The 24,907-nt window shown below is 41.0% G+C and overlaps 1 protein-coding gene across 1 annotated transcript in view; it reads left to right on the top strand.

The window, feature by feature from the left end:
* Positions 1-5,585: 5,585 nt before the first annotated feature.
* Positions 5,586-24,907, top strand: part of bmper (BMP binding endothelial regulator) — a 37,937-nt gene continuing 18,615 nt past the window's right edge. Inside the window, exons 1-3 of the mRNA XM_074652977.1 lie at positions 5,586-6,308; positions 12,503-12,588; positions 24,478-24,577. Of these exons, the coding sequence (XP_074509078.1) occupies positions 6,203-6,308; positions 12,503-12,588; positions 24,478-24,577 (292 nt within the window). The 5' untranslated portion in view covers positions 5,586-6,202. The remainder of the gene's footprint in view (positions 6,309-12,502; positions 12,589-24,477; positions 24,578-24,907) is intronic.

Below are 24,907 nucleotides of genomic sequence, written 5' to 3'. Positions count from 1 at the left end.
AATATCTGCGGTTTATGTCCTTACAAGGATGTAAAATACATTTATACAATTACATGTCACAATTAGTGTTTTTATTGTGTAGTTCCACCCTTTGTGCCGCTGGTTTAGTAGCATGATATTGTGAATATATCATAATGTTGTGTAATTGTTTTACACAATTCTGCTTTTTTTGTTTATAACTTTGAGCAAAATTAACAAAATGTATCATTAAAGTTTTTGTTGAACCGTTTTAGCTGAAGTGGAACACAGTTATATTTTTATATTATTTTTATACACCATTTTGCGCACATATTGTGCTATCAATATCAGAAAACAATGTAATAATATAATCAGATTTGGACCATATTTCCTGCCTCTTAAGGCTGGCCCACACTAAAAGATTTTTTCAAATCTTAACAGATGTTGAAAATGTGAGAGACCCCACACATGAAGACATGTTATGATAAATGTAATAGTTTTGTTCCTATAGTGTGTGGTGAGGAATGATTTGGCCAAAACAGCACACCACACACTATCAGATTCCATTCATGAACAACAAGAGTCCCGACTAAAAAATATGGAAATCTCGCGATCAAAAGTGACTTTAGTGTAAACAAACACGGCGGACGACAGGCAGGAAGAATTAGCGATGCTTGGTTTTACACTACTTTGTACTGAGTCAACTTTTGGAGAAACGCAACCCGACGCTGCGGTGGCCAATCACGTAACCGGCAATCCAGAGCTGTGCAACCCAGCCATGAGGGAACAAAGACGTTAATCATTGAGATGCGTTTTATTATTCTCTTTGATGCGAAAACTCACAATATGAGACAAAACTGAATTAATTACGTGGGTACAATGGATAGTGCTAGTCCCAAATGGGGCTAATGAATGAATGACAATAGCAAGAAGCTATCGTTTAGCTGCTTAGAGCACAATCACTATCGTCTAATCTTTCCTACATCCTTTGTTTTGTGTCCATCCCCGATTCCAAGCTCTTTTCCAATCACCTGCAACAATCTATCTTTAAATTCTGCATCTGTCCATTCTTTTATTTCTTTATCGTAAAGTGCTTTGTGCTGGGAGACGAAGTGGATGTTTATCAGATGCTATTTTGGATGATGACGTTTGCATGTATGGTTGCTCTGAGTGGTCAAAAAATCACAAATCTTTTGGTTTTTGACGAATGCAAAAAAACACAGAAAATTGAGTTGATGTGTAAATATGATTCACACAACGGGAGGTCATATTTATTTTTAAACATGCGACAATTTCGGATGAAAAATACAGACTTGTTGTGCAAAGGCCTTTAGTGTTTGACTACAACGTTCAGCCCTGCAAGATCTGCACAGGCCATCAGAAAGTGCTCCCCTGAGAACGAGGACTTTTTGGGTAGCAGGAACTATTGCAAAGGTACTGAAATTAAATGCCGGTTCCTCCAATTGAAACAAGGTTCCTCAATTTCTAAAAAAGAATCCTGGGTTCCTGGAAAGGTTCTTGCGGTGGAAACGGGCTATTAGTGTTGGTGTGGCCTGACTCAGACAGCTGGGTCTAACCTCTCCCCTCTCCTCCCCCCTCATAGCCTCTCAGAGCCAGACCTGCCGGCTGCAGGGGGCTTTAACCTCAGGGCCGCCGGGGATCCAGCCTCCCGTCTGCAGCCAGTCTGAAGGCAGGAGGACGCTCAGACGAACATCTGAGGACACTGATCACTCCAGGTCAGACCTGCAGCAGCTCCATCCATCACAAAGAAGAAATCTCTTCACCCAGTTTCACCTTTTCCTCCTTGTTTCAAATCCACTTCTTACAGACAAACATCTTCCTTTGAAACAAACCATTTGTTTTCTCTTCTTAGCTGCTTGACATTTGCTCTTTTGTGGTTTATGTGTCGAGGATATGGGGTCTATGAGTACATTAGTCATTCTAAAAACATTAAGGATCTTTTCTGCGGGAGGAAAACACTGTTGGATTAAACTGTCTGGGGCCATTTCAGTGATGCGTTGAGGTCTTCGGACGCCAGTTTTTAAACCAGGTGGACTGTGGAAAGAAATAATTCAGATTTCTTCCTTTGCTCTTATTCTATTTCACTCTGGTATCATCTGAGTGGTTACAGTCGAATTGCTAAATCACTAAAATCCTGGTGCTGAACTTTTAATCTTTTGGGCCTAAATGAAGCTCGTTGATTGGATGTTGCTCAACAAAATGCTTAAAGTGTATATATAATTCTCCATTGCACATCTTAGCTTGAAATTCCCCTCCATCACCCATGATGTATCACCGCAGTTGAGATTCAGTTGGTCGGATTGGTTGTAATCTTCTCCTTCTTGTTCCTCCAGGCTTTTTAGAGACTAGATACTGTAGTATCCTTCTTTTTCTGCTCCAGGGGCGATCTGTTGTCTTATATGTTATATCAATGTGTTCACCTTGATGTCTTTGGGAGTTACCCTCTGTTTTACTTACACTGCTTTTGTCAGACAAATTCAAATCTTTAATCAGGAAATGAACCTCTAGCGAGTAAATACTTTCATCCAGTTATGCGTATATACACATGCGTCAGAGAGGAGCTCAGTATCTTGTCCAAACGGAAAGTCTTCCTGTGGACTGTCTTTGCATTCAAGACATTTATTTAATCCGTACATTGTTTGAGTCCCCACAGAACTTCTTGGGAGTTCCTTCCTGCATTGTATTGAAATTTCCTGAAATGCTGGAGCTAAAAAGTCTCTACTGCGGTGATGTCTGTTTCCATCGACAAAACATTTAAAATTCATAATTTAACCAAGAGGGGCAAAGCAGCACACTTTACTTTAAATGAACCCCCCAATTACTAATCTTGCTCTTTGAGTTGAAAGTCAGAAATTTCATTTAATTTATTTTAATTTGACGATGTTTGTCTGTAAATTGTTTATCGAGATTGAACTAACTTCTAAAAACCCACATAGTCCCTTAAACCTGCAGCTCACACACTGACTCCTGCAGTGTCCTGAACACACCGCAGACTCTCTGCTCACTCCCTGTCATCTCCTCTGAAGTGTGTGTGTGTGTGTGTGTGTGTGTATGTGTGTGTGTTAGTGCGTGTGTTTGTGTGAGTGTGTATGTGTGTGCGCGCGCGGTCAGACCAGGTCACCCCTCCCTCTCTGTTGCCATCTAGTGGTTAATATTACCAGAAATCCAACCTCACACACACTCTGAGACGCTCTTTACCTCTGATAGACACATTTTGACGGTCTCTTCTACTCACACTTTGTTTTTTTCTTTCTGACACACACACACACACACACACACACACACACACACACACACACACACACACACTTGCTCTTTGAATCACACTCTTTGATGCTCTCTCTCTCTCTTTGAAACACAAACTCCTTCTCCATTTTTGACAAACTTGCTTTTTAAAAAGAAACAAACTCTAGTCGTCAACACTCAAACTTTCTCTCTACGACACTAACACACACTCTCTCTCTGACATGTTTCCCTTGTGACTGTCTTCTTCACTGTCTTTGTGACACACACACACACACACACCTGGGTCTGCCTGGCTGGTGTGTGTCTCCAGCATGCAGCAGCACAGATCGAGCGGCGGCTGACACTCAGTTAAAAGCTGCTGGGTGGGTCCTAATTATTTCTTTGAAGACTCGCTTTTCCTCCCCGTCTGAGCTTCTGACGAGCTTCACTTTAAAGAGGCTAGACGCACACACACACACACACATAGATACTGTCATGCAACCCGCCTCATCTGTCACATAAGGCTTTAATGTCGACTCCAGACTGCAGATTTATGGGAACATAATGCTAAAATGTAGAGGAGTTTATATGGTGGAGGAGCGTGTTGAGTTTGACAAGAAGGAAACGTTTTCTCTGTTTGAACAAACCTGCGACATTCATTTGATGGTGATTTCATTCAAAGGAAACCTGAGACATGTTTGGTTTTGGTTATAGATTTGTATTGGAGGAATTTGAGGAAGTGATTCTTCAGTTGACTTTTTCTTGACTGACTTTGTGTCCTTGTCAGGGTCTGATTAGTGTCCCCCAGAGGTTCCTCCACACCCCAGTTTGGGAACCTTTGACCCCTTCAAGAGCCCCAAATGGGTCATTGACAACCACAAGGACTGGTTTGTATTGCACTGAGAATAGCGCATGCATATTCAGTTCAACAAATCTTTGTTTGCGTCACATTTTGATGGTGCCAAAACATAAACAGAGTGGACTACATGGCCAAAAGTATGTGGACACTTGAACAATACTCCCATATGTGATAGTTGAACATTGCATTGCAAAACCATGGACATTAATCTGCTGCTTCTGGTTTCAGTCTTTCCACCAAATGTTGGACGTGGTTGCAGGGATTTGCACCCATCCACTGATGTTGGTGATCAGGTCAAGTTCATCCCAAAGGTGTTGGATGGGGTTGAGGTCAGGGCTCTGTGCAGACCAGTCACGTTCTTCCATGTAAAATTGGGAAAACCATTTCTTTCCGAGACATTGTCACACAAAGTTGGAGGAACACTGTCTAAAATATCATTGTATGTTGGAGCATTAAGATCTTTCTTCTTTGGAACTAACTTGCCCAAACCAGGAAAAAGCAGCCCCACACCAAAGAAGACACCAGTGTCCATGCACTTTTGGCTGCACTAATTTCTAAATACAGTGATAAATACTCAGACAAAGAAAGAAAGATTTTACGAAGAAACAAAGTGTGTAGCTATGTGAAAACATTGCCTTTCCTTCTGGCAATAATTTCTATATTCTCCTGCCAGATGTGCCACATCAGTATCACCACCAAACTGACAGTTTGAAGGAGGTATTGAAGACCAGGTAGATTTGGAAAATAAGTTATTTCTAATTTGTTCAAATTTGGGGCATTTTAGAGGAATATTTACTTCGTCTCTGCTTCTGCAGGAGACGCAAATGTTGCACTTGTTGCACAGTCCTCCTGTCTCTCTCTCGTTCTTGTTTTTTCTTCTTCTTCTTCTTCTTCTAAAACACTTACATTTACATCGAGACGAAGCACATGTAGCTCCCCTGGTTTGTTGGTAATGAAACTGGATCCCAAAGCAGGAGGTTAGCCTCTCTCTCTCTCACACACACACACACACACTCAGCTTTATGGCACACAGAGGTTCAGTAGCAGGCAGATAGGAGCAGAGAGACTGTGATTATTACAACCTTAGAATAACAAAAGGAGAAGTGGGTGAAGAGGAGGAGGAGGAGGTCTGGGAGAAGACTGCAGTCTGCAGGAGACCTGGAGGAGCAGAGGACCAGAGAGGGTCTTGGAGGGTTTGGTTGGAGGAGGTTTTTATAAAGGTCTGGTCTGGAGACAGGAGGAGGTCCAGGGTTTCACAGGGGAGGCAGGACTTTCTGGCTCTGTGGTGCACTCTGACACCACAGGTCCACTTTAATACCAGAGAAGGAGGAGGAGAGAGAGAGAGAGAGAGAGAGAGAGAGAAATAGAGAGAGAGAGAGAGAGAGAGAGGGAGAGAGAGGGAGGAGGAGGGAAAAGAGAGGGAGGGAGAGACAGAGAGACAGAGAGAGAGAGAAGGAGGAGGAGAGAGAGAGGGAGAGACAGAGAGAGAGAGAGGGAGAGAGGAGGAGGAGGGGAGAGAGAGAGAGAGAGAGAGAGAGAGAGAGAGAGAGACTGCAGTCCACTCCTCCGTCCACTCTTCAGTCGGCATCGAGCATCAATGTGCCAAACGGACTCTGTTGGATTCGGAGCGCAGACTGAGTCTACTGAGTCTACTGAGTCTTCTCCTGGAAACTTCACTTACTAACTTCTCTGCAGGGAGTCAAGATCTGTTCTGAAACTCTCCAGTTGTTCTACATCAGCTGTGTGTGTTTATCAGAGCTCAAATCAAACCTCGGACACTTCTGACTGCCGGAGTGGAGAGAAATCAACCCTCTTAAACTTCCTCTCCGGATCCTCCAACATCTGCAGGATTTGGGACTGCTTTCATCTTTAAATGTTTTCATCCACGGACTCCTGTTCTCCTGCCTGTCTCCTGCGCGTCTTTGTCATTGTAATGTCGGTGTGATCTCCGCGCGTCTGGCTCATTGTCGCTTTGCATTTCAGCGCAGTGAGGAGGTTTTTCTCTCCTGGCTGGAATAAAGAAGAAGTCTGCGGAAGAAAACGTGGATCTGTTTCACTTTTTTTTTTTGTTTTCCTTTGGATTGATTTTGTGTTTATTTATTCCTCACCAAACTCTGATTCCTGGAGAAACCTCCGAGGATGTTGCTCCTCTGCTTGAACCCTCCCTCCTGGTCCACCTGTAGGTTTCTCTTCTGCTTTCTGTTGCTGCTCCAAACACCCAGAACCTCCTCTCCGCTAATTACAGGTAAGATCATTATGGCTTCATAGAGAATTGATTTCTGCTGGTTTACAAAGCACAAAATGGTTTAAGGGCCAAAATACATTTCTGATCTTCTGCTATGTTCTGAACCATCCAGACCTCTCAGGTCATCTGGATCAGGTCTGCTTAGTGTCCTCCAGAGTCAGAACTAAACATGCATAATCAGTTTTTATGCACCAAATATCTGGAACAAGCTCCCAGAAACCTGCAGGACCAACTCCAACTCTTTTAAATCAAAGCTTCAAACTTTCCTGTTTGCTGCTGCCTTTTATTAAACCAGATAATGATGTTATATACTGCACTAGAGCTTTTACTCTTATGTGTTATATTCTATTTTAGCTTCTATCCTATAGCTTTTATTTTTAACTTGTTTTTATTTTCTAATCTTTAATGTTTTTATAACTGTTTTAATTATGTCTTAATGTTCTTTTTGCACTTTGTTGCAATGTTCTTGAATGTTTATGTAAAGCCCTTTGAATTGCCCTGTTGTTGAAATGTGCTCTACAAATAAAGCTGCCTTGCCTTTAGTCTAATAACACATCACCCACCGTGCGTAAAATCTACCCAAACCCACCAGTTATTCAGTCTGCCGCGTCTCCGTGACTCTCCTTCAGTCTCCTTCAGCGCTCCGAAATCAAAGTCACCTCAGCTTGTATATTCCTGGTTACCGGTAATGTGGTGGTCAACTAAAGGGTCTAAGAAGAAGGCAATAAAACCTCCAGCTTGGTGCATGATCACCAGGAAGCAAAACATCAACAATGTGGGGAAACAAAAACGCTCTTTTCTTTCACAACTTCCCATCTGTTTTTGGCATCACAGTGTATTTCTTTATTATGTTTTTTGTATGGCATCATAAAGATGGATACAAATGTATTTTAATGTATCGTATTTTTAATGCATTTTTTTTTTTTTTTTAAAGAAAAAAATCTATTTTTTAGAGATAATTGACACAATTGATTGTATTTAGATTCATAATATTGTATTTTTGCATTTTTTAAACTGGAAGGATAAACACATTTATATAGATACACTAATAAATATTGAAGGAGAGGGAAATATTTAACTCTACTAAACTAATGTTGGATGAAAATGTATTTGAAATGGCAGGAAACACTATGAATTATTAGAATAAAGAAGGAATGCTAGTGTTGAGTTGCGTTTTGGAGGGTTTTGGAAAGTGTCTTAATCTTGAGTTTGTGAGGTTCAGATGAGCGCTGGATAATGAAAACGGACTCTGTTTTTTATTCTAACCTTTCAGGTTATCCTCTCGGTACCTCCCTGTAAGTAATTGGTCCGTTTCTTCCAGTGGAAACAGAGAAAGAGATACCACCAAAAATCCACCCTGGCGCGCTTGTTATTTGCAGCAGAGCTTGTTGTTTGCAGATGTAGTTTGACATGACATAATTCAAAGTCATTTATATCAAACTTAAAGGGAATTATACAAAGGATTTAGATCTTTAGGATGAAAGGTCTGCCTAAAATTAGAAGTGATCCTTCCTCAAATTGTTGTTTGCGTCACTATAGGTTATAATTAACCCACTTTTTTTTTTTTTTTAAGTTAAAAGCAGGCTGTAAAGTGTAAATCACCTTCCTCTCACAACCAGCTCTGATTGAACAGCTCGTCTCTGTCCTCTCCATGCCTCTCTAACTCTCTCTCCCTGGGCTGCTCCCACTTTGACAGCCGCATTGCATCATAGGATATCGTCTGTTTGCCCTGCAGCAACGTTGAGAAATGAGAATAAAAGACAGGCAGTGAATGAAAAGGTGGATGTGGTGGTTTAGCCTACATGCGCCTTATCAGCAGCGAGAGCGACATGACTTCTGCCTCTGACCTGCTTTTAGTGATCTGACCTCCTCTGGCACAACGAGGAAAAGGGGGATTAGATGTATTTGATTATGCTTATTTATTTGGTTTCCTCCAGGGGTCGTTTTAAAGGGGTTTCCATGACGACAGTAGTTGAATTTCATGATAATTTCATTAAAAAAATCTTTGATGAAGCTGATTCAGAACAGAGGTTTCACTTTCTCTTGCAGCTTTTAACATCAATATAGACTTCGACATGTCAAGAAGTACCTGTATGCACATCCGCTTTAAGCCCTGATAAGAATAATTTCTGATTATCAGAGTTTCCTCCTCTCTCTCCTGGCTGTTATCTCTGTTCCTGAAGCAAACAGAATGATGGGAATCAGATGGGGGGACGGGGACAAAACCTGTACCAGATGGGTCTCTGTAGTCAAACATGTGTATCTGTTTGACATGAAACAGTGCTAGGGAAACCTCTGAGAACCAACAACCTCTCAGCTGAGGACGCTGCGCCATTATGATCCCAGCAGATCAGATTCCTCCACCTGGCATCCCAAATATGCACTGTATCATCCTGTCTATTGTCTGCTGAACCACAGACCTGGTTGAGGTCTTATAGTTGGACGGGTGAATGTGTCACTGCAGCAGGTGGAGCAGCGGGTACAGAGGTCATCCTGTTGGCTTCATAGCCGCAGCATTACTGGTTTAAATCTGGTCCAGGACACTTGTTGCTTGTCGTCCGTATACCCCTCTTGTCTCTCTCCACTAGGATTTGAAAGCACTTTATGACACTCTATGGAACTCATCAAGTCAGGAAGGCTGTTGACAGGGTTTTACTGGAGATAAACCTGTATAAAAGTTCCTCAAAGAACGTTTTTGAAACTGTCAGTTTCACTAAAAACCTCCCAGACTTCACCGATTACTGTTCTGTAATGGGCTGCAGTATTTGTCAACTTCAGAATTGTGATAAAATGCATTTTGTAAGAATTATTCTAGGCAAATCTAAATTATTATAAATGTATATAATCCTTGATAAATCTATTCAGATTACATATTTATTTATTTTCAAACCACCCTCATTATTCTGAAACAGACACTAATGGAATGTAACTAAGTACATCTACTCTAGTACTGTGCTGAAGTACACGTTTGAGGTAGTTGTACTTGAGTATTTCCATTTCATGCGATTTTATACTTCTACAGGGAAATGTACATCTTACTCCACTGCATTTATTTGACAGCTTTTACTTTATAAGTAGGTCAAATTTGCTCTACTTTGAACAATAAACTTCTACTAACATCATTAATAACAATCCAATAATACTGTATATAATAGTATAACCGTACAGGGGGTATTTTTCAGCATTTAGTATTTTTACTCTTTATTCTTTAAGTACATTTTCCTAATGATACTTGACATTTTTTATGCAGGATTTTTACTTGTAATGGGGTATTTTTATATTGCAGTATTGCTTATACTTAAATAAAGGAGCTGAATTATTTCTCTACCACTGGAAACAGAAAATGTGCAATACATGCATATGACTTTTTCAATTTCACGTTTAGCTAACTGGCTCAATCAATTCAAAAAGAGATTTATTAGACTCAGCTTTTAATAAATGTAGGTATTTTACCGACTAAAATAGAAGCGACCGTCGGAGCCTGATCAACCTTCAAAGTCAGACAGAGAGTGACCTTTAACTCAGGAGAGGTCACACTTTTAAGTCCCCTGCTGTCCTTTAGCTCCAGCCCCTTTAATGACTCCTTGCATTGCTTTCTCCAGCTATATTATCCGTCTCATTTTGACCTTTTCACTGTTTTTTGCTTGCAATAGTTTCAGGTTTTTGTTTTAATGAAACATTTAGTGCTGAGGTTTGAATGCATCATTACTATCTCTAGGCAGAGGGATCTGGATAGATGGATATGAGGTAAACACAGCAGCTGACAAACAGAGGAGGAAGGTATTTTGTCAGACTGAAGACGAGGCCTCAGAGACCCTCCACCCCCCACCACTTACAGCCCTGCCAGTTTAATTACACTCGAAGACTGTAAATTTTACAGTGGCGGTGGAGTCGGCAGGGTTCGTCTGCTCTGCCAGAATCCACAGGCTGGTTTTCTGCGAACTCAAAGGGACAGACACAGACGGCACGACTCGCTGCTATAAGAGTCAATTGTTGTTGAGATTTAGTCCGTCACAGCTCCGATATAAACGTCACTCAGATCTTTAAGTTAGAGTCAAATGACTCTTTGCTTCCCATACATACATATGCTGTTTACAGTGGTAACGGTGGCAGATTTACCATCAAAATTCTTAATAATTATCCAAACAACGGGTCCTTGATTTCAATCAGAAGAAGAGAAAAGCAGCTTTCACTTCTAGCCAGCAACCATCGATTTTGGCGGCGGAAATGACCGGGGCTGGGTATTGTTTAAAAAATGACGATACCAGTACCAATACCAGGACCCTTAAAGTGATACCAAGCCATACTTTCACACATTTTGGTGGCATCTCAGTTAATCTCAAATTACTTTATAAACGTCACTATTTTTGTGGACATTATTTTGCATATTCTGTATGTTCTCTTCATCGGACTGCAGAAGTCCAAGTCACTCCTCTCCCAGTCAGGTTCACCTGTCATTTACCTGTGTCCATCTCAACCAATGACCACGCAGCCAGCCTAAATTTTGGTTTACTTCCTGCAATTTGGTCGGTTTATGTTCTCACTACGATCGAACAGCGCTAGGGTTAGCTTGGAAACGGTCCGAGACTGCCCCTCTCGGGGACCGGCTGATTTGCTCCGCACCAGAGTACGATTACTGCGTTCACAACTGCCCAAACGAACCACACCAGAGTTGGAAGTTGGAGTTGGAAAACGGACTGAATGTTGTCTTGTGAAAGCACCTTAAAAAACTCTTTAACTGCAGAATATCGCTGGTATTACACCACCATGCACAATGCGTTCGTCCACGAGATGAATTTAGCAAACGGTCAATTTCTAAATCATTAACATACAACAAACCGAACAATCAGCAGTTCAGAAGTCAGAGGTCACTGCACTGATAAGATACTGACCAAATATTGCTCAAAAAGGTCTTAGTCTTTCATTTTCTGTTCTGTTCAAATCTTGCTTGAAACGTAAAATGAGATTATGGGTTATCAGTAAATGATCCCAATGGAGAAACTGCATCATTGCCACAGATGAACTGAAGCAGAAAATGGACGAGTCAGGGTTTTAGACATAAATCGATAAACATTAATAATACAAAAACAAGCAGATCTGGATAGAAATACAAGATAAAGCAGCATTGTTCTAGTTTCTTCATTCACAGTGGTTGTTCAGTCTAGTGTATTGTGAAATTTAATAAAGTCAAATCCAATTCCTAAAAAGTAAATAAACTGCATTGTGGTCAAACTGAGAGAGAAATTCTCCCCCTCAGAGAGATAAGATCAGCTGGAGGAAACAGGAAGTAGTTTGACACTCAAATAGAGCGGTCAGAGGTGAGGATTTACCTTTACCTCCGATGACCCCGGTTCAACTCCCAGCTCATGACAATAAGCTCCTACTGGGAAGGAAGGAAGTTATCATTTTAGAGAGTCAAAACAAGTCTGGCACATGAACAAACAGCTGAGCGTCGCTCCGGACTTTGTTTTTTTCTGCTGCAGCTCTCAGAGCAGGAGGAACCGCTGGCCATGAGATGTTGACATCTGTCTGCTTCTACCCATAAACCCTTGTGTTTGGGGTCGTTTCCTGTCGTTGGTTCAGATTACATTTGCTCTCGTAACAAACTGACTGACTCACGTTTTTTAAAGACCTCAGTTTAAATGTCGCTGCTTTCACCTGGTCAGACAAACCTCACAATGGATACATAATATCATACATGCTTTTCTCCAAAACTGACACAGGAAAGTTGGGCTAATGAAAACAAACAAAAAGTTAAAGCAGCAGCGTTTAATTTTTTGGCCACCTGGGGGCAGCAGAACAAACTGTAAACGCAACACCGACATATCATCACCCTAAAAAGTTGAATTGGTTACCGTGCTGTCTAACAGCTGCCTGTTTACATATCTAGCTGAAACAGTAACTCTTGTGGGCCATAAAGCTAAAACGGGGAGCTCAAAGATGCTAAAAAAGCTACGTAGAGCTGAGCTGAACTGCAGAGTCTGTGATAATTCTCTGGATCCTCTGGTCATGATTCACCCGCTTTCAGTTCACAGTTTATTTAACAAGAGCCTGTATGACGTTATGTGGCCCCGACAGGTGATTGCGTAAGTCAGGAGGGTTGGTTAGAGTCAAAAGTCCAGACCCATTTTTCACTCTCAGCCCCGCCCTCTGCCTGCATCTCACCTTTGTCACCTTCCTGCTGTCCTTCACAGGTACCGAGGCAAGCTGTGAGAACGAAGGAGAAGTCCTCCACATCCCCAACATCACCGACAACCCCTGCATCACCTGCGAGTGTCTGGTAAGAACAATTAGTTTTGCTTTCCGTTCTATCAAACATGTTGCAGAGCTGGCAGTTGTTGCCCGAGTTGAACGACTCGCCGCCCGCCCTGTTTGTTCACGGCACCTTGACGTGTAATTGCTGCTTCAGCTTTTCCACTCGGGCTGATAGAATAAAATGACCTCTTTAAGAGCTGATAGCGATATTTGTAAAAGCTGATTATTGAGCTTTGTGTGGTGCTTCTTATCGGACGGTTGTGAAAGATTTGTAACGCTGCGACAGGACTTTGAAATGCAAGTTTTTGGCGGGAGGTTAGGCGAGATGTGTGGATTGTTTGATTTCATGGTACATTTCGTAAGCAGTTTTTAAAGTATTCACTAAACTTTTTCATTAAGTTGATATTGTGGTTGAAAAGTGCTTATCAATGTGATGCGATGAATTGGATGTAATAATGCAACTTTCTATCTAGAGAATGTTTTGTGGCACATGAAGTGTTTTTTTTAATGGCTAAGTGATTTGCGAGTGCAGGGAAGCACTTAATAATGCAACTCTTAACTGTTTTCTGAGGATTTACAACAAACTTGCAGTGAAACATGAAGTGGGGATTGTTTATTTTAACAGACATGCCTGTCGTCACGGTGTCTTGGCTCGGCCCGGCAGTTAAAACCAACCGACAAAACGTTAGGGGACGACTCTTTTCCTGGAACATGTGCTCTTTGACCCTTGACCCCTGCACCGCCCCTTATCCCCCCCATTACTGCTGTAGAGGTCTTTGTTTTAGGGGATGAGAATGGGCCAACAAGGCTTTTCTGTGTCACTGCCTCGACAGCGGCTGAAAGAGAGCATCACATGAACCGAGTTGAGCCTCCAGGAAGCATGCGGGTGTGAACTTGAGGGCTGCATGTGTGTTCATCTGCATCCTCAGTAGCCTATATACTACTAGTATACTATATACTACGACTATACAATACTCCTGATATAATTATTTGCACCATGTTCACTGATAATGTTTGTTTCTGATTGGCTGGCAAGTTAGAAAACCTCAAACATATTTATATCTTCAATAATTTGCTGTTCTCAATCAGTGCCCCACTAGACTGACGAACTTTATTTAAACCCACAGAATTTTATTTTAAATTATTGTGGAGATCACAATAAACCAGATATGTTGGGTATATCCAAGTATTTTTGGGAAACTGTGTATAAGATGATGCACAAGACATGTAGAATATCCCCAATTCTGACGTCAGAAAGGTGGTTTCAGCCCCTTATTTTCCACTTCTGAGGCCTTTAAGGCCCAGAATCACCAAAAGGCCGACTGTTACATCGCCTCACGTCGCCTTTGTTTTGGCCGACAAGTTGCATTTGAACACACCACAAAGACTACAGCTGACGGCCAACTACCACATATGTTCTGCACCTGCGTGTGATTTTATGTTGATGCGTGTTTTTCCTCTTGACTTTACTCGTTGGCTTGCTTTCCTCATGTCCGTTTCTCTTCTTGTGCACTGATTCGTTTAAGCTGAACAGCCGATCAGAGTGAGTTCTCTCGGCGACGGGCGCCGACACGGGCAGACTAGAGCCAACGGTGCGGAACACACCGCAAAAACTAGGCCGACAGACGCTCACTGACAGCCACAAGCTGTCCTGAAGCTTGGTGCGTCAGGGCCTTTTCACTGACCGTTAAAAATGACAGTGGTCAGATGTCATGGTATATGAGCTATAATGCACAATGAGGTGTTCTGATTTAAGAAAATAATGGAACTGGTGGAAGAATATCACACACAGGGCCGTTATTCAACCTCCTCTTTGACTTGCTAATGTCACCTTGTACATGTACAGTTTATACATATACTTTGTCATGGCAAATACATACTTGCTATATCCAAACCGCAGCTTCTGATTGGCTGCTCGGAGGCTCCCTCGGCCTGCAGTCTGACTGAGCCGTCCTCTGTGTTATCAGGCAGACATCATCCAAAGCCCTGCTGAATGCTATCAGTCATCAGCAGGCAATGGCCGGCCTTTCATCTCTACTTTAACCCCCACTGCACACACACACACACACACATCACCCACACCCTGCATACACACACACACACACACACACACACACACACATACACACACACACACACTCACACACATACACTCATAAACTTACATACATCCTGGGCTTGTTCTTTATTGAATTTGGCCTTTGTTTATCTCTGAAAAACTTTTCAAACCCCAGATGCATGGCTTTTGTTTTGCCTTCAAGCACAAACTCATATCAGTCAGATATCAGCTTCTCATTACATTTTCAATATTCTGTCTAAGTCAAATATTCTATATAACAAATTATGAAAGGTTTCTATTCTTTATGTGCACACAAATCCAAACACAGAGATAATCGCTCCGTTTCTGCTTTTGCTTTTGACGTGCATACATAGCAACTAAATCTGCACTTTATACAGATTTTACCTGTTTGTTTCATACGATCACTAATATATTCGTTTAAATATGAGAAAAGCTTGTATGGCTGGCAATAACACGGTATTTCATAGTTAAATATAATCTAATCAATAATGCCAAAAATTCAGATGAAGGTTGAGCTTTAAAAGTGTTTCGCTGGAGAAACATCTCAAAGTTGGACTGTTTACTGCTCATATTATTATTATTACTTTAACTCTATGGACTGATTTGCAGCATAATGAGCAGCTACTTTTTGTCTTTACCTTCTGTCAATGCAAGTATATTGTGAGAGCAAGAGAAGGAGGAAACGTTTTCATGCTTGGTAACATAACATCCAGGTTAAACCAGACCTTTAGCAAAAGCTGAGCATTTTTCATTGACCACACTTCCACTTCCTTCATCCCCCAAAAGACGGATTCTCTGTGTCGCCGGGCTGTCTTTAGGGGGTTGGGGAGCCATCAGGGCTCCAGTGTCACTCATACATGGAGGGGTGGGGGGGGGGTTTGGCTCTCCAGTTGGTCCAGAGTACCTGCTAATGGCTCTGTGGGTAGGGACACACACACACACATACAGACACGTACAGAAGAGCCATTGTGTGAGTCAGGGTGAGGCCGAGCGCTGTAATGGGGCCAGGAGTGGATGTGGCTGACAGACTGACTGACAGGCCGGTCGCCATGACGATCCGTTATCTTGGAGGGGAGTCAGTCCATCTCCGTCACGCTCTTCATCATCCTCGTCTATCCGTCTGTTCATCTCCATGTCTTTTTCCACTCTCTCATCGGCTCTTCCTCCCCTCGCTCGCCCTCAGATTGGCTCCTTTTTCTTTTTTCACTCAGTCACTTGTTGTAGTTCAGATTTTCGCTCCACCAAAACCTGTAAATGTCTGCTGATTTTTCCTTCTCAGCATCATGTGGGAGGAATACGAGCCGGAGTTTGTTTTCAGTGTAAGGCCAGGTGGAATATCAGCTGTATTTGTGCAGGAGCACGGTTTGCATTAGCTGACTTGACTTTGGCCGGGGTGATAGTTGGCTTGTTATTCTGGTCACACTATAAATATTAAACATGTTGGTGACAACTGGGACGTCAGAGACAATCTTCATACCACAGGCGTGTGACGAGGTTCAACTTAGGGCTGCCCAATTAATTGAAATTTTATCAAAGTCCCAATATGACCTACTGCAATTTTCAAATCGCAGGAGGCGCAATATTGTGTGTCAAAATACCATTTTTAAATAAAATATTTTAAATTAGACGTCCTGGCCTATGCATCATATTCTACAGACTTAAGAAAACATATTTGTTTGGTACAGATCCCTGCAAAAATCACACCATAATCATTTCAATATGTTTTTCAATTAAAATGAGAATAGGGTTGTAAAAATGATCATTCCCTCTAATATCGCAAATCATATCACAATTGCAATATCAGTCAAAATAATCGCAATTAGATATTTAAAAAAAATTGTGCATCCCTAGCTCAACTATGACTCTATTTAAGCAACCCGTTCTCACTCCCAACACGTCAGATACCACCGCTTGGTCTGTGCCTCTTGGCACACATGAGTTTTTTTGTTCACTCTGCGGTGTTGGAAATGAGCCGACTGGTGCTTTTAAATGTTACTCCCTAAAGAGGGATGATTAATCTAGCAATAAATCTAAATAAAATAAAGATGAGTGCAAAACAAATCTGTGATTAAGTAACTGCAGTTTTAATTACTTTATTATTTATTATTTCTGTGAACAAAAACAAACATTTAATCCACAGCTCTCGTCCTGCTGGGATTCAATTGTGAGTTTAATATTAGAGCATTTCCAACATTACAAACAGCACCCAACAGTGAGGAGGTCAATGGTCAGATGTCACAGCAGCCCATTAATCAATCAAACAAACATTCCAGATGCACCACGCATAGAAGAGTTTAACACTCAGTAGCTGAGATCGATCTGAGAGAAAGGTCAAAGGTTGTTTCCTGTCAGTGTCTCAACTCCAAACAGTAGCTGATCAATAGAGGAGGGGCGAGGTTTACCTGATAACCACCTGATAACACTGAGCCAACAACTCCTCTATTCTATTTCTCACTGCACCTAACGTGGAACATATCAGTCTGTAAAACTTTAATGATCAGTATCATATTTCACTTGTGTTTCAAAATAAAAGCAAAATTCAGATAAAATGTAAATACACTGACAGAAATATGAAATTATATAATACCTACTGTGTTTTTTATGTAATTATAGATTTTTCTTATATCTTCTCCATATCTCCCCTCTTCCAGTCTCTGTCTCTGCCTCTCTTTCTCTTTTGTCTCACCTGTCTTCTTCAAACTGAGTGGTAGGAAGTGAGGAGGAGGATGAAGCGAGGAAGGAACAAGAGATGAAAAGAGTGTCTGAGTGGTCAGAGAGGGAGATAAAAGAGGAGAACAAAGTAAAGAGCTCCCGGCCGGTTGTCAGTCCAACAGTTACAATAAAAAGCCTCAGTGAACGGGAATATAATCTCAACTCATTTAAACATTGTTGTGGCCTCATTGCCAGAAGAGTCTTTATGAGAGAAACAAAAACCCACAAAAACTACATTTTATGAAAGTGTTTTGCATGGATTCAGGAGAAGGAGGGATTTTATGGGCTGATGGTTTCTTGGACGAAGGTGCCTACAGCTGAAACAGCTAGGAGATTAATTCATTTGTCGATCAACAGAAAATTTGACACCAACAAGATAATCAATTCATCATCATCTATCACAGGAATATGCCAAATATTTGCTTCGCCGATGTGAGGATTTGCTCAGTTATAGATAGATTGTATTCACTTTATTTACAACTGTTTTAGTCCTCAGACCTTCATCCCCGGTACCGGTGCTGCTTGTCTATATGAAATAAAGTGATCGACTCAATTCAGTTTGAAATATTTTGATTACAAATTAAAATGAAAGCTCAATCAATTGCATTTCATATTGCCATGTTTTTTTATCTCTTTATTCAAATTGCGATTCAATACTGAATTAAAAATGTTGAATAATATGATTTTAATAATCTTAAAGCTACTGTACTTCAGAAGATATAAAACTTTTTTTGGGGCCAAATTGTATTTTTTTTTTATGTTCATCCAAACTATATTTGCAGCCATCCTGCTCAAAGCAAAGTTACTGAACCACCCTTCATGATTGTGTGCGATTTGTCTTCTACTCCGACCAGCTGGGGGCGACGTTACTACTTTGCTTTTGAGGAAACGTACGTAGACGCTGAGCCGACCTCTGGCAGAAAAGACGACTCGTTGAAACAGTTTTGGGAAACCGGTTCCCATCGGCGTCTCTCTCCGCCCGTCTCGTCTCTAAGCTACTGTGGCTCCTGCTCTCTGGCGGGGGGTCGCGACCTGTTTGTTTTGGAGGAAGGGTGAAAGGTGGAAGGTCAGGGTTTGGGGGATCGGGAGGGGCGATGTCCAAGGGCTTAAGTGGGCCTTTAAGTTGAGAGCTCCTCTCCTGTGCTGACAGACCCTGACTGATCTCTCTACCCTTCACCATGACAGAGAGAAAGCATGAAAGAGAAGAGAGGAGAGGAGAGGAGGGTGGGGGGACATTTCTAAAACAGACGAGAGAGTGATTACATTGGAGAGAAAGATGGAAAAACATAGTGTGAGAGAGTACAGGGGGTATTGGCAATATTTAGGCCGGTGAAGCTTGTTAAATTTAGATTTAAATTGGACCGAGGAAGAGAAAGTGATGGATGATGGGAGAAAGAGAAGGGCAGGAGTTGAGTGATGATGAGGAGAAGGAGTGAGGAAGAAAAGGATGAGGAGAAATAGTGAGCACTGTCGCCTCCTAGTGGCAGAACAGCCAAATAGTCACACAAATTAGGACTTTTTTTATCCATTCAAGAAGAAGAGATCATTTAATGTTGATAAAATGTTACTGAGATTTAATTTTCTTTCCGTCTTTTAAATTATCAGTTTGGTCTCAAAGTTGCTCTTGTTCATTATGTCTTTTTGCAGTTTGTGTCCAAGATTATCCTGAGTATTATTAAATACTCTGTCCCCTGATGCAATCTGAACTTTGATTTGTATTATAGTGTTTATTAAAACATGGCAAATAATCAAACACTGATTCAGGACATCAGTAATCCCTCCATGTCAATAACATGCAAACATATATGACAAAAAAAAACTTTTTTAAATAGTTAATGTTTTGTTGATGCTCAAACGTAACCTATTCCAAATTTTGACACCACAGAACATAAAGGAACAAATTTCTTTATTAGTATTTAACCTCAGTGTTTATGTTTTTATCTTCAGATAGAAAGATGTACCCAGAAAATAAATAATACAAATGCAGTCATATGATGACTTTTATTTTCTGCACTTTACTGATTTGAAATTGATATTTCTAATTTATTTTCCCCCTCCCCAAAAAAATATTTCTTAAAAAGCAGGGAAAATTAAACGCTGGTGCTGTTTTCTTTTCATGCTTTTAATTGTTTCCTTAAGAGAAATTACAATAACAACCTAAACCATAACAAATAAAGTAATATGTACATACTGTATGATAACAGATAGTAACTGTAAATTTAAAAAGAAAGTATTAAAAAAGAAGGGAGGAGAAAAATATAATAATAGTTAAAAAATAAATAAATAAAACATACAAAAATAATATATATATATATATAATTAATTGAAAATAAAAAAGAAATGATAACAAATAAAGAAATATAAATAACCAACAATGAATTATTAAAATAAATTCACATATCCATGTGGTCCCGTCCCTACGTTAATTCACCCGCACAGGATAGATACAGTAATGTGTGTTTAAAGCATGTTTATGGCATGTTTACAAAAGCGTAAATAAATCAGAATATAAAAATATATAAGTAAAACGAATACAATTAAATATAATACAAAAACTAAATAAAAGTAAAAGTCTGTTTCCTGAAGCTGAACAGAACATGAACTTTGTCAATAATGGAATCTCTGTAGTTGACCTCAACCTTCACTAAACAAGTTAGTAATGATTGAATTGAACTGATTGAATTTAAAATGCTGTGGATAAAATCAGATTTTAAGACTATTTTTGTCTCACACTAAAACCTTGTGTCTCTGTGATGCTCAGAGACTCAATCGCTTCATCTGTCCTCCTGCACGGACTTTGAATTTCAACTTGAAGCTTTGAAGACAATTTTTTACAAAAGATTATTAGGAAAATGGCTGCTTTTATTTTGGTGGTTTGGTTAAAATAAATAAATAAAAACACTCTGAATCGCCATACAGTAGCATGTATGCATAGACACTTTCCCTTTTTCTCTGACACACACACTTACGAGCATACCAACACTTTATCCCACTGTGTGTGTGTGTGTGTGTGTGTGTGTGTGTGTGTGTGTGTGTGTGTGTGTGTGTGTGTGTGTGAGTGTGCGCGTGTGTGTGTGTGTGTGTGTGTGCGTGTGTGCGTGTGTGTGTTGAGGGAGGTCGTCACCCTCAGCGACAGACAGCCGTCCAGTCGACCAGCCTTGGTGCCGCGGTGGTATGTCGAGTGTTTATAAGGCGTGGTGACCCATTATGACCTTTGACCCCGAGACAAGAAGAGTGAGAGTGAGGAGGTCACATGTACTAACACCACTCTGTGCTAATGGCTAACAGGCGAGAGAGAGAGGGACATGACCTTGTGTCCATTTATTACAAATCACATGTTCTGTATGTCGCAGCTGACCGTTCAGTAAACAGTAAAGTTTTTCTTCTGTGCCTGACAGTGCAGTCGGTTTACATTAATTTCTGTATCAGGGTAGACTCTTCCCCCTCACTTCAGATGTATTATCAGACATCAAGCGTCATGGACATCATGTGAGCACTGACTTGTGTTACATCATCGTGACGTAATATAGCAGTGGAGACGTCGCAAATCAATTTGCATGTAAACTGCATTACTGAGCCATGATAATGAAGCTTTAACAAACACTAATGCAGACTTGATGTTCTCTGTGTTGGACAACACAACTCAAGCAAGTTCCAAGAGTCTACTAATAGATTTAATATACTCTAAAGAATTGAATGGAAGCCAATGGCAACCTGGAGCAGCAGGAAAACTACACCGTAAAAACCTAAAAGTGTAAAGCAGGCATTTAAAAATGGTCAGCAAAAATGTAAGTGTGTATATAAATATAAATGATTTGTAGTTTAGGAACTAAAATTTGGCGAATTATAGCCATGTGTAATACGTAGCCTATAGCGCCAACTTCTGACAAAACTACGCTAGTTTATTCGCTCCAAACCAGCTGATGCAAACACACCTAATTCACATTTCTTTTTTGCGACATTTAAAAATGCAATTACAATTCAACAAATGAATGGAAACACACCACCACCACCACCAGCAGCACTTGCATGCAGTAGGAAGGACGCATTTGGCACGTTGTATCAGTTTGAGGCTTGTGTTTGACCAGTCAGTAATGTTCAGTACTGCAGACTCTAACCTGACAGTTCAGGGACCATCAGAAAGTCCTACCTCAAGAACCTTTTGGGGTCCAGGAACCAAAACTGAACCCAAATCCTGCAGTTTAAATGTAGGTAAAGTTCCAGAGTTCCTGCTTACGAAAGGGCAGAGAAGTGTCTAAATCTATTTGTGTAGTCATGATCAGCTCACCTCATTTCCTGGTGTCAATCATCTCTTTTCTTCTTTTCTCCCTGCTTCCATCTTAATGTCAACAATGTTGCGCAGTTTGTGCAGATGATTCAACCAAGACCATGATGGAAATGCTCCAACTGTCTGTCGCTTTCACTTCACATCACTTTTTTGTTGCCACTAGGGAAACTTGCGTCCCAGCAGTCATTAGAAAAACAATCAACAATCAATTATATCATAGCATTACTTAAGAACACAACGTACGGCCTACTGCAAACTGCAAAACTCTAGATTAGAAATTGAATCATTTAGAAACAGCATGAGGTACAAAGACATTTGCGTCTGTTGCTTTTTATTTTAGTCAGTTCAAACCTTCGTCTCAAGAGTAAAAACTCTTCCTTTATATGATTATTTTGACCGTACGGTAATTCACCTGAGCTTCTGTAGCACCTGTTGCTCAAAGATGAAATGCATATGACATTTTTCATCAACTGCTCTGCTTCCAAAACATTTTTGCAGCTTCTTCCTGTGCTGTGCTGTTCATTTGACCAGACTCTCACCTGGATAAAATCCACATATAGCCTGATACAACCTCATCCACTGTATTGCCAGATTAATTTTTCCAGAATATTGACTCTGGCTTGTGTTCACATGAAAAGTTCCCAGTGGATTTCTGGGTGAATCTGAATGTCCAAAAGGATATTTTGTCCTTTTCCTCTGTCCTTTCTCTACTTTCTCTGTCCCCTCTTTCCATCTCTGTCCCTCTCCTCCCTCCTCCTCTGTCATGACATCATCTGTCCTCAGTGTGGTTGGGGTTTAGTTGGAGCGCTGCTGCTATATTAAACCACCCCGATTTATTTTCGCCCTCCTTTGATCCGTCCTCGTTAGAGCCGCCTGCCGCGGTGCCACAGGGCCACGGGACCCGCCAGCCTCCACTTTATAAACCCTCACAGTGTGTAAAATAAAACGCACACACAGCATGTGGATAAAATCAGCAATAAAAGCTGGGTGTGAAAGTGGAGCGGATTAAACAAGCGCAGTCCCACGGTGCAGTTAGTGGTGATGACGGACACAGTGTTCAGTGTTTCTGAAGGTGACGGGAGGATCGTTGAGCTGGTGTGAAAATTCACAGCTTGGACTGTGAAGACTGAGTCACTTTTTACTCAGAAACTCAAGCTGCAAACTTGTTACCTGTGATGAAGCCTGATAGCAGAGCACAGAGGTGGCGTGCAGGTGGAAATTGTTGTCATGAAAACATTACACGTCCAATTCTGGTGATTTTTGGCCTGGCGGCGCTGCTGTAGTGGTGACAATGTCAGCAAATATTGGATGGATTGCCATGAAACATTGTACATATATTCATGTTCCTCTTCAGGATGAAGTGAAATAACTTTGGTGATCCTTTGACTTTTCATCTTGCACCATCATCAAGACAAATAATTCGTCCAATACTTTGGTTTATGACCAAAAACAATACCTGTATTTGTTGTTGCCATGCCAATGTCAATCAAATTTGATCAAACCACACCCACACAGTCCTGATAAAGAAGATTAGCTGAGTTTTTGAGTGTTAAACTCTTAATAAATAACACCTAAAGATACTGTTTTTCCTCCAAAAAACATTGCTGCTTATTTAGTCACGAATATTTTATATAGAGTTATGAAAGTTTTCAGGGGTTTTACAGATGTAAAGATGCCATTTCCTTGTGTCTTTAACTTGTACTGAAAGCTGACTTCCTTTGCCGTCTGTAAAATAACCTATTACAACTACCAGAAACACTTTAAAATTCATGGTGGCCAAACTAAAATAAGGGCTGTGTCTGAAATGTCTCACTCATTCACTACTCCCTAGTCACTATTAAAGGAGTATGTAGAGGACTATTTAGAGGACTACTCAGGTCATTTCTCTTGGCGCGTTAATTACGTCATTGCTGACGCACAATTAAAACGTGTCAGACCAACGTCTGCTGCTGCTGGTAGAGCATCCATAATAAATACTGACATGTTTTTTTGTATGTGATAAATACATATTGTGAGCTATTTTGTAGAGTTGCCTCTTACGGAAATGGTCTGCTCACATTAAATATATTATTTTTGCACCAAACTCATGGATTTGTCTCAATCGTGCTGTTCACTTTCCTCTCATCCGTCTGCCATTTTTCCTTCAGCGCAATGCATGATGGTATTGGAGTGTCATAATTTGACGCGCTGGGCTAGCCAATGCGCTAGAAAGTGGGGCCAAGGGGTCCTGACAAAGCGGCTGCAGGGCGGCTGCTCAGTGGGTAGAGTCGCCGTTCTTTAACCGCAAGGTTGGCGGTTTGATCCCCGGTTGCTACTGTCTACATGTCGAAGTGTCCTTGAGCGAGACGGTGAACCCCAGGTTGCTCCCCGGGCGCTTTACAGCAGCCTACTGATCATAAGGATGGGTTAAATGCAGAGGTCAAATTTCAAAGTTAAGACAGTGATGAGTTGGGATGAGAACGGGTTGTAAAAATAGTGTACAAGATTTTCTGTATTTTTTGTATAATATGTTTAAGAATGGATTATATATATTTTTAACTTCCTTTTGAATTTGAATGATAAAATGATGGAGAAAATAATTATTTGAACTACCGGTAAATTAATACAATGACATACAGTATGTTAGAAAATATAACACTTACCAATCGACTCTCTCTCTCTCTCTCTCTCTCTCTCTCTCTCTCTCTCTCTCTCTCTCTCTCTCTCGCTCTCTCTCGCTCTCTCTCTCTCTCTCTCTCTCTCTCTCTCTCTCTCTCTCTCTCTCTCTCTCTCTCGCTCTCTCTCTCTCTCTCTCTCTCTCTCTCTCTCTCTCTCTCTCTCTCTCTGTGCTGCAGGAGGGGAAGGCGGACTGTAAACAGGAGAAATGTCCACTGGTCTCTGAGGACTGTGCTCTGGTGGTGAAACAGACCGGAGCCTGCTGCGAGAGGTGTAAAGGTAAGACAGACAGACAGACAGACAGACAGACAGACAGACAGACAGACAGACAGACAGACAGACAGACAGCGAGACAGGTGGACAGAGCCAAAATAAGATGATTGTGGAAACTACATAAAAATCTTAATATTCATAGTTAAACGTTTTATTACCTGAACTGCCCTCAAGAGAGGAAATGAACACTTTGTGTGACGTCTGCGTTTCTTTGTTTTTTTTTCGACCATGATATTTCAATATAGCAGCAGCGATGATAATAATGACCCTGGGATGGTTTAGTACCTGCAGCTGCTCTGCACTAATAGGAGACTGTAATAACTCACCAGGACAAAA

The sequence above is a fragment of the Sebastes fasciatus genome, chromosome 12, assembly GCF_043250625.1.
Source record: "Sebastes fasciatus isolate fSebFas1 chromosome 12, fSebFas1.pri, whole genome shotgun sequence".
Taxonomy (NCBI): Eukaryota; Metazoa; Chordata; class Actinopteri; order Perciformes; family Sebastidae; genus Sebastes; species Sebastes fasciatus.
The sequence above is the reverse complement of the archived record's forward strand: the minus strand, read 5'-3'. Positions and strand labels throughout refer to the sequence as shown.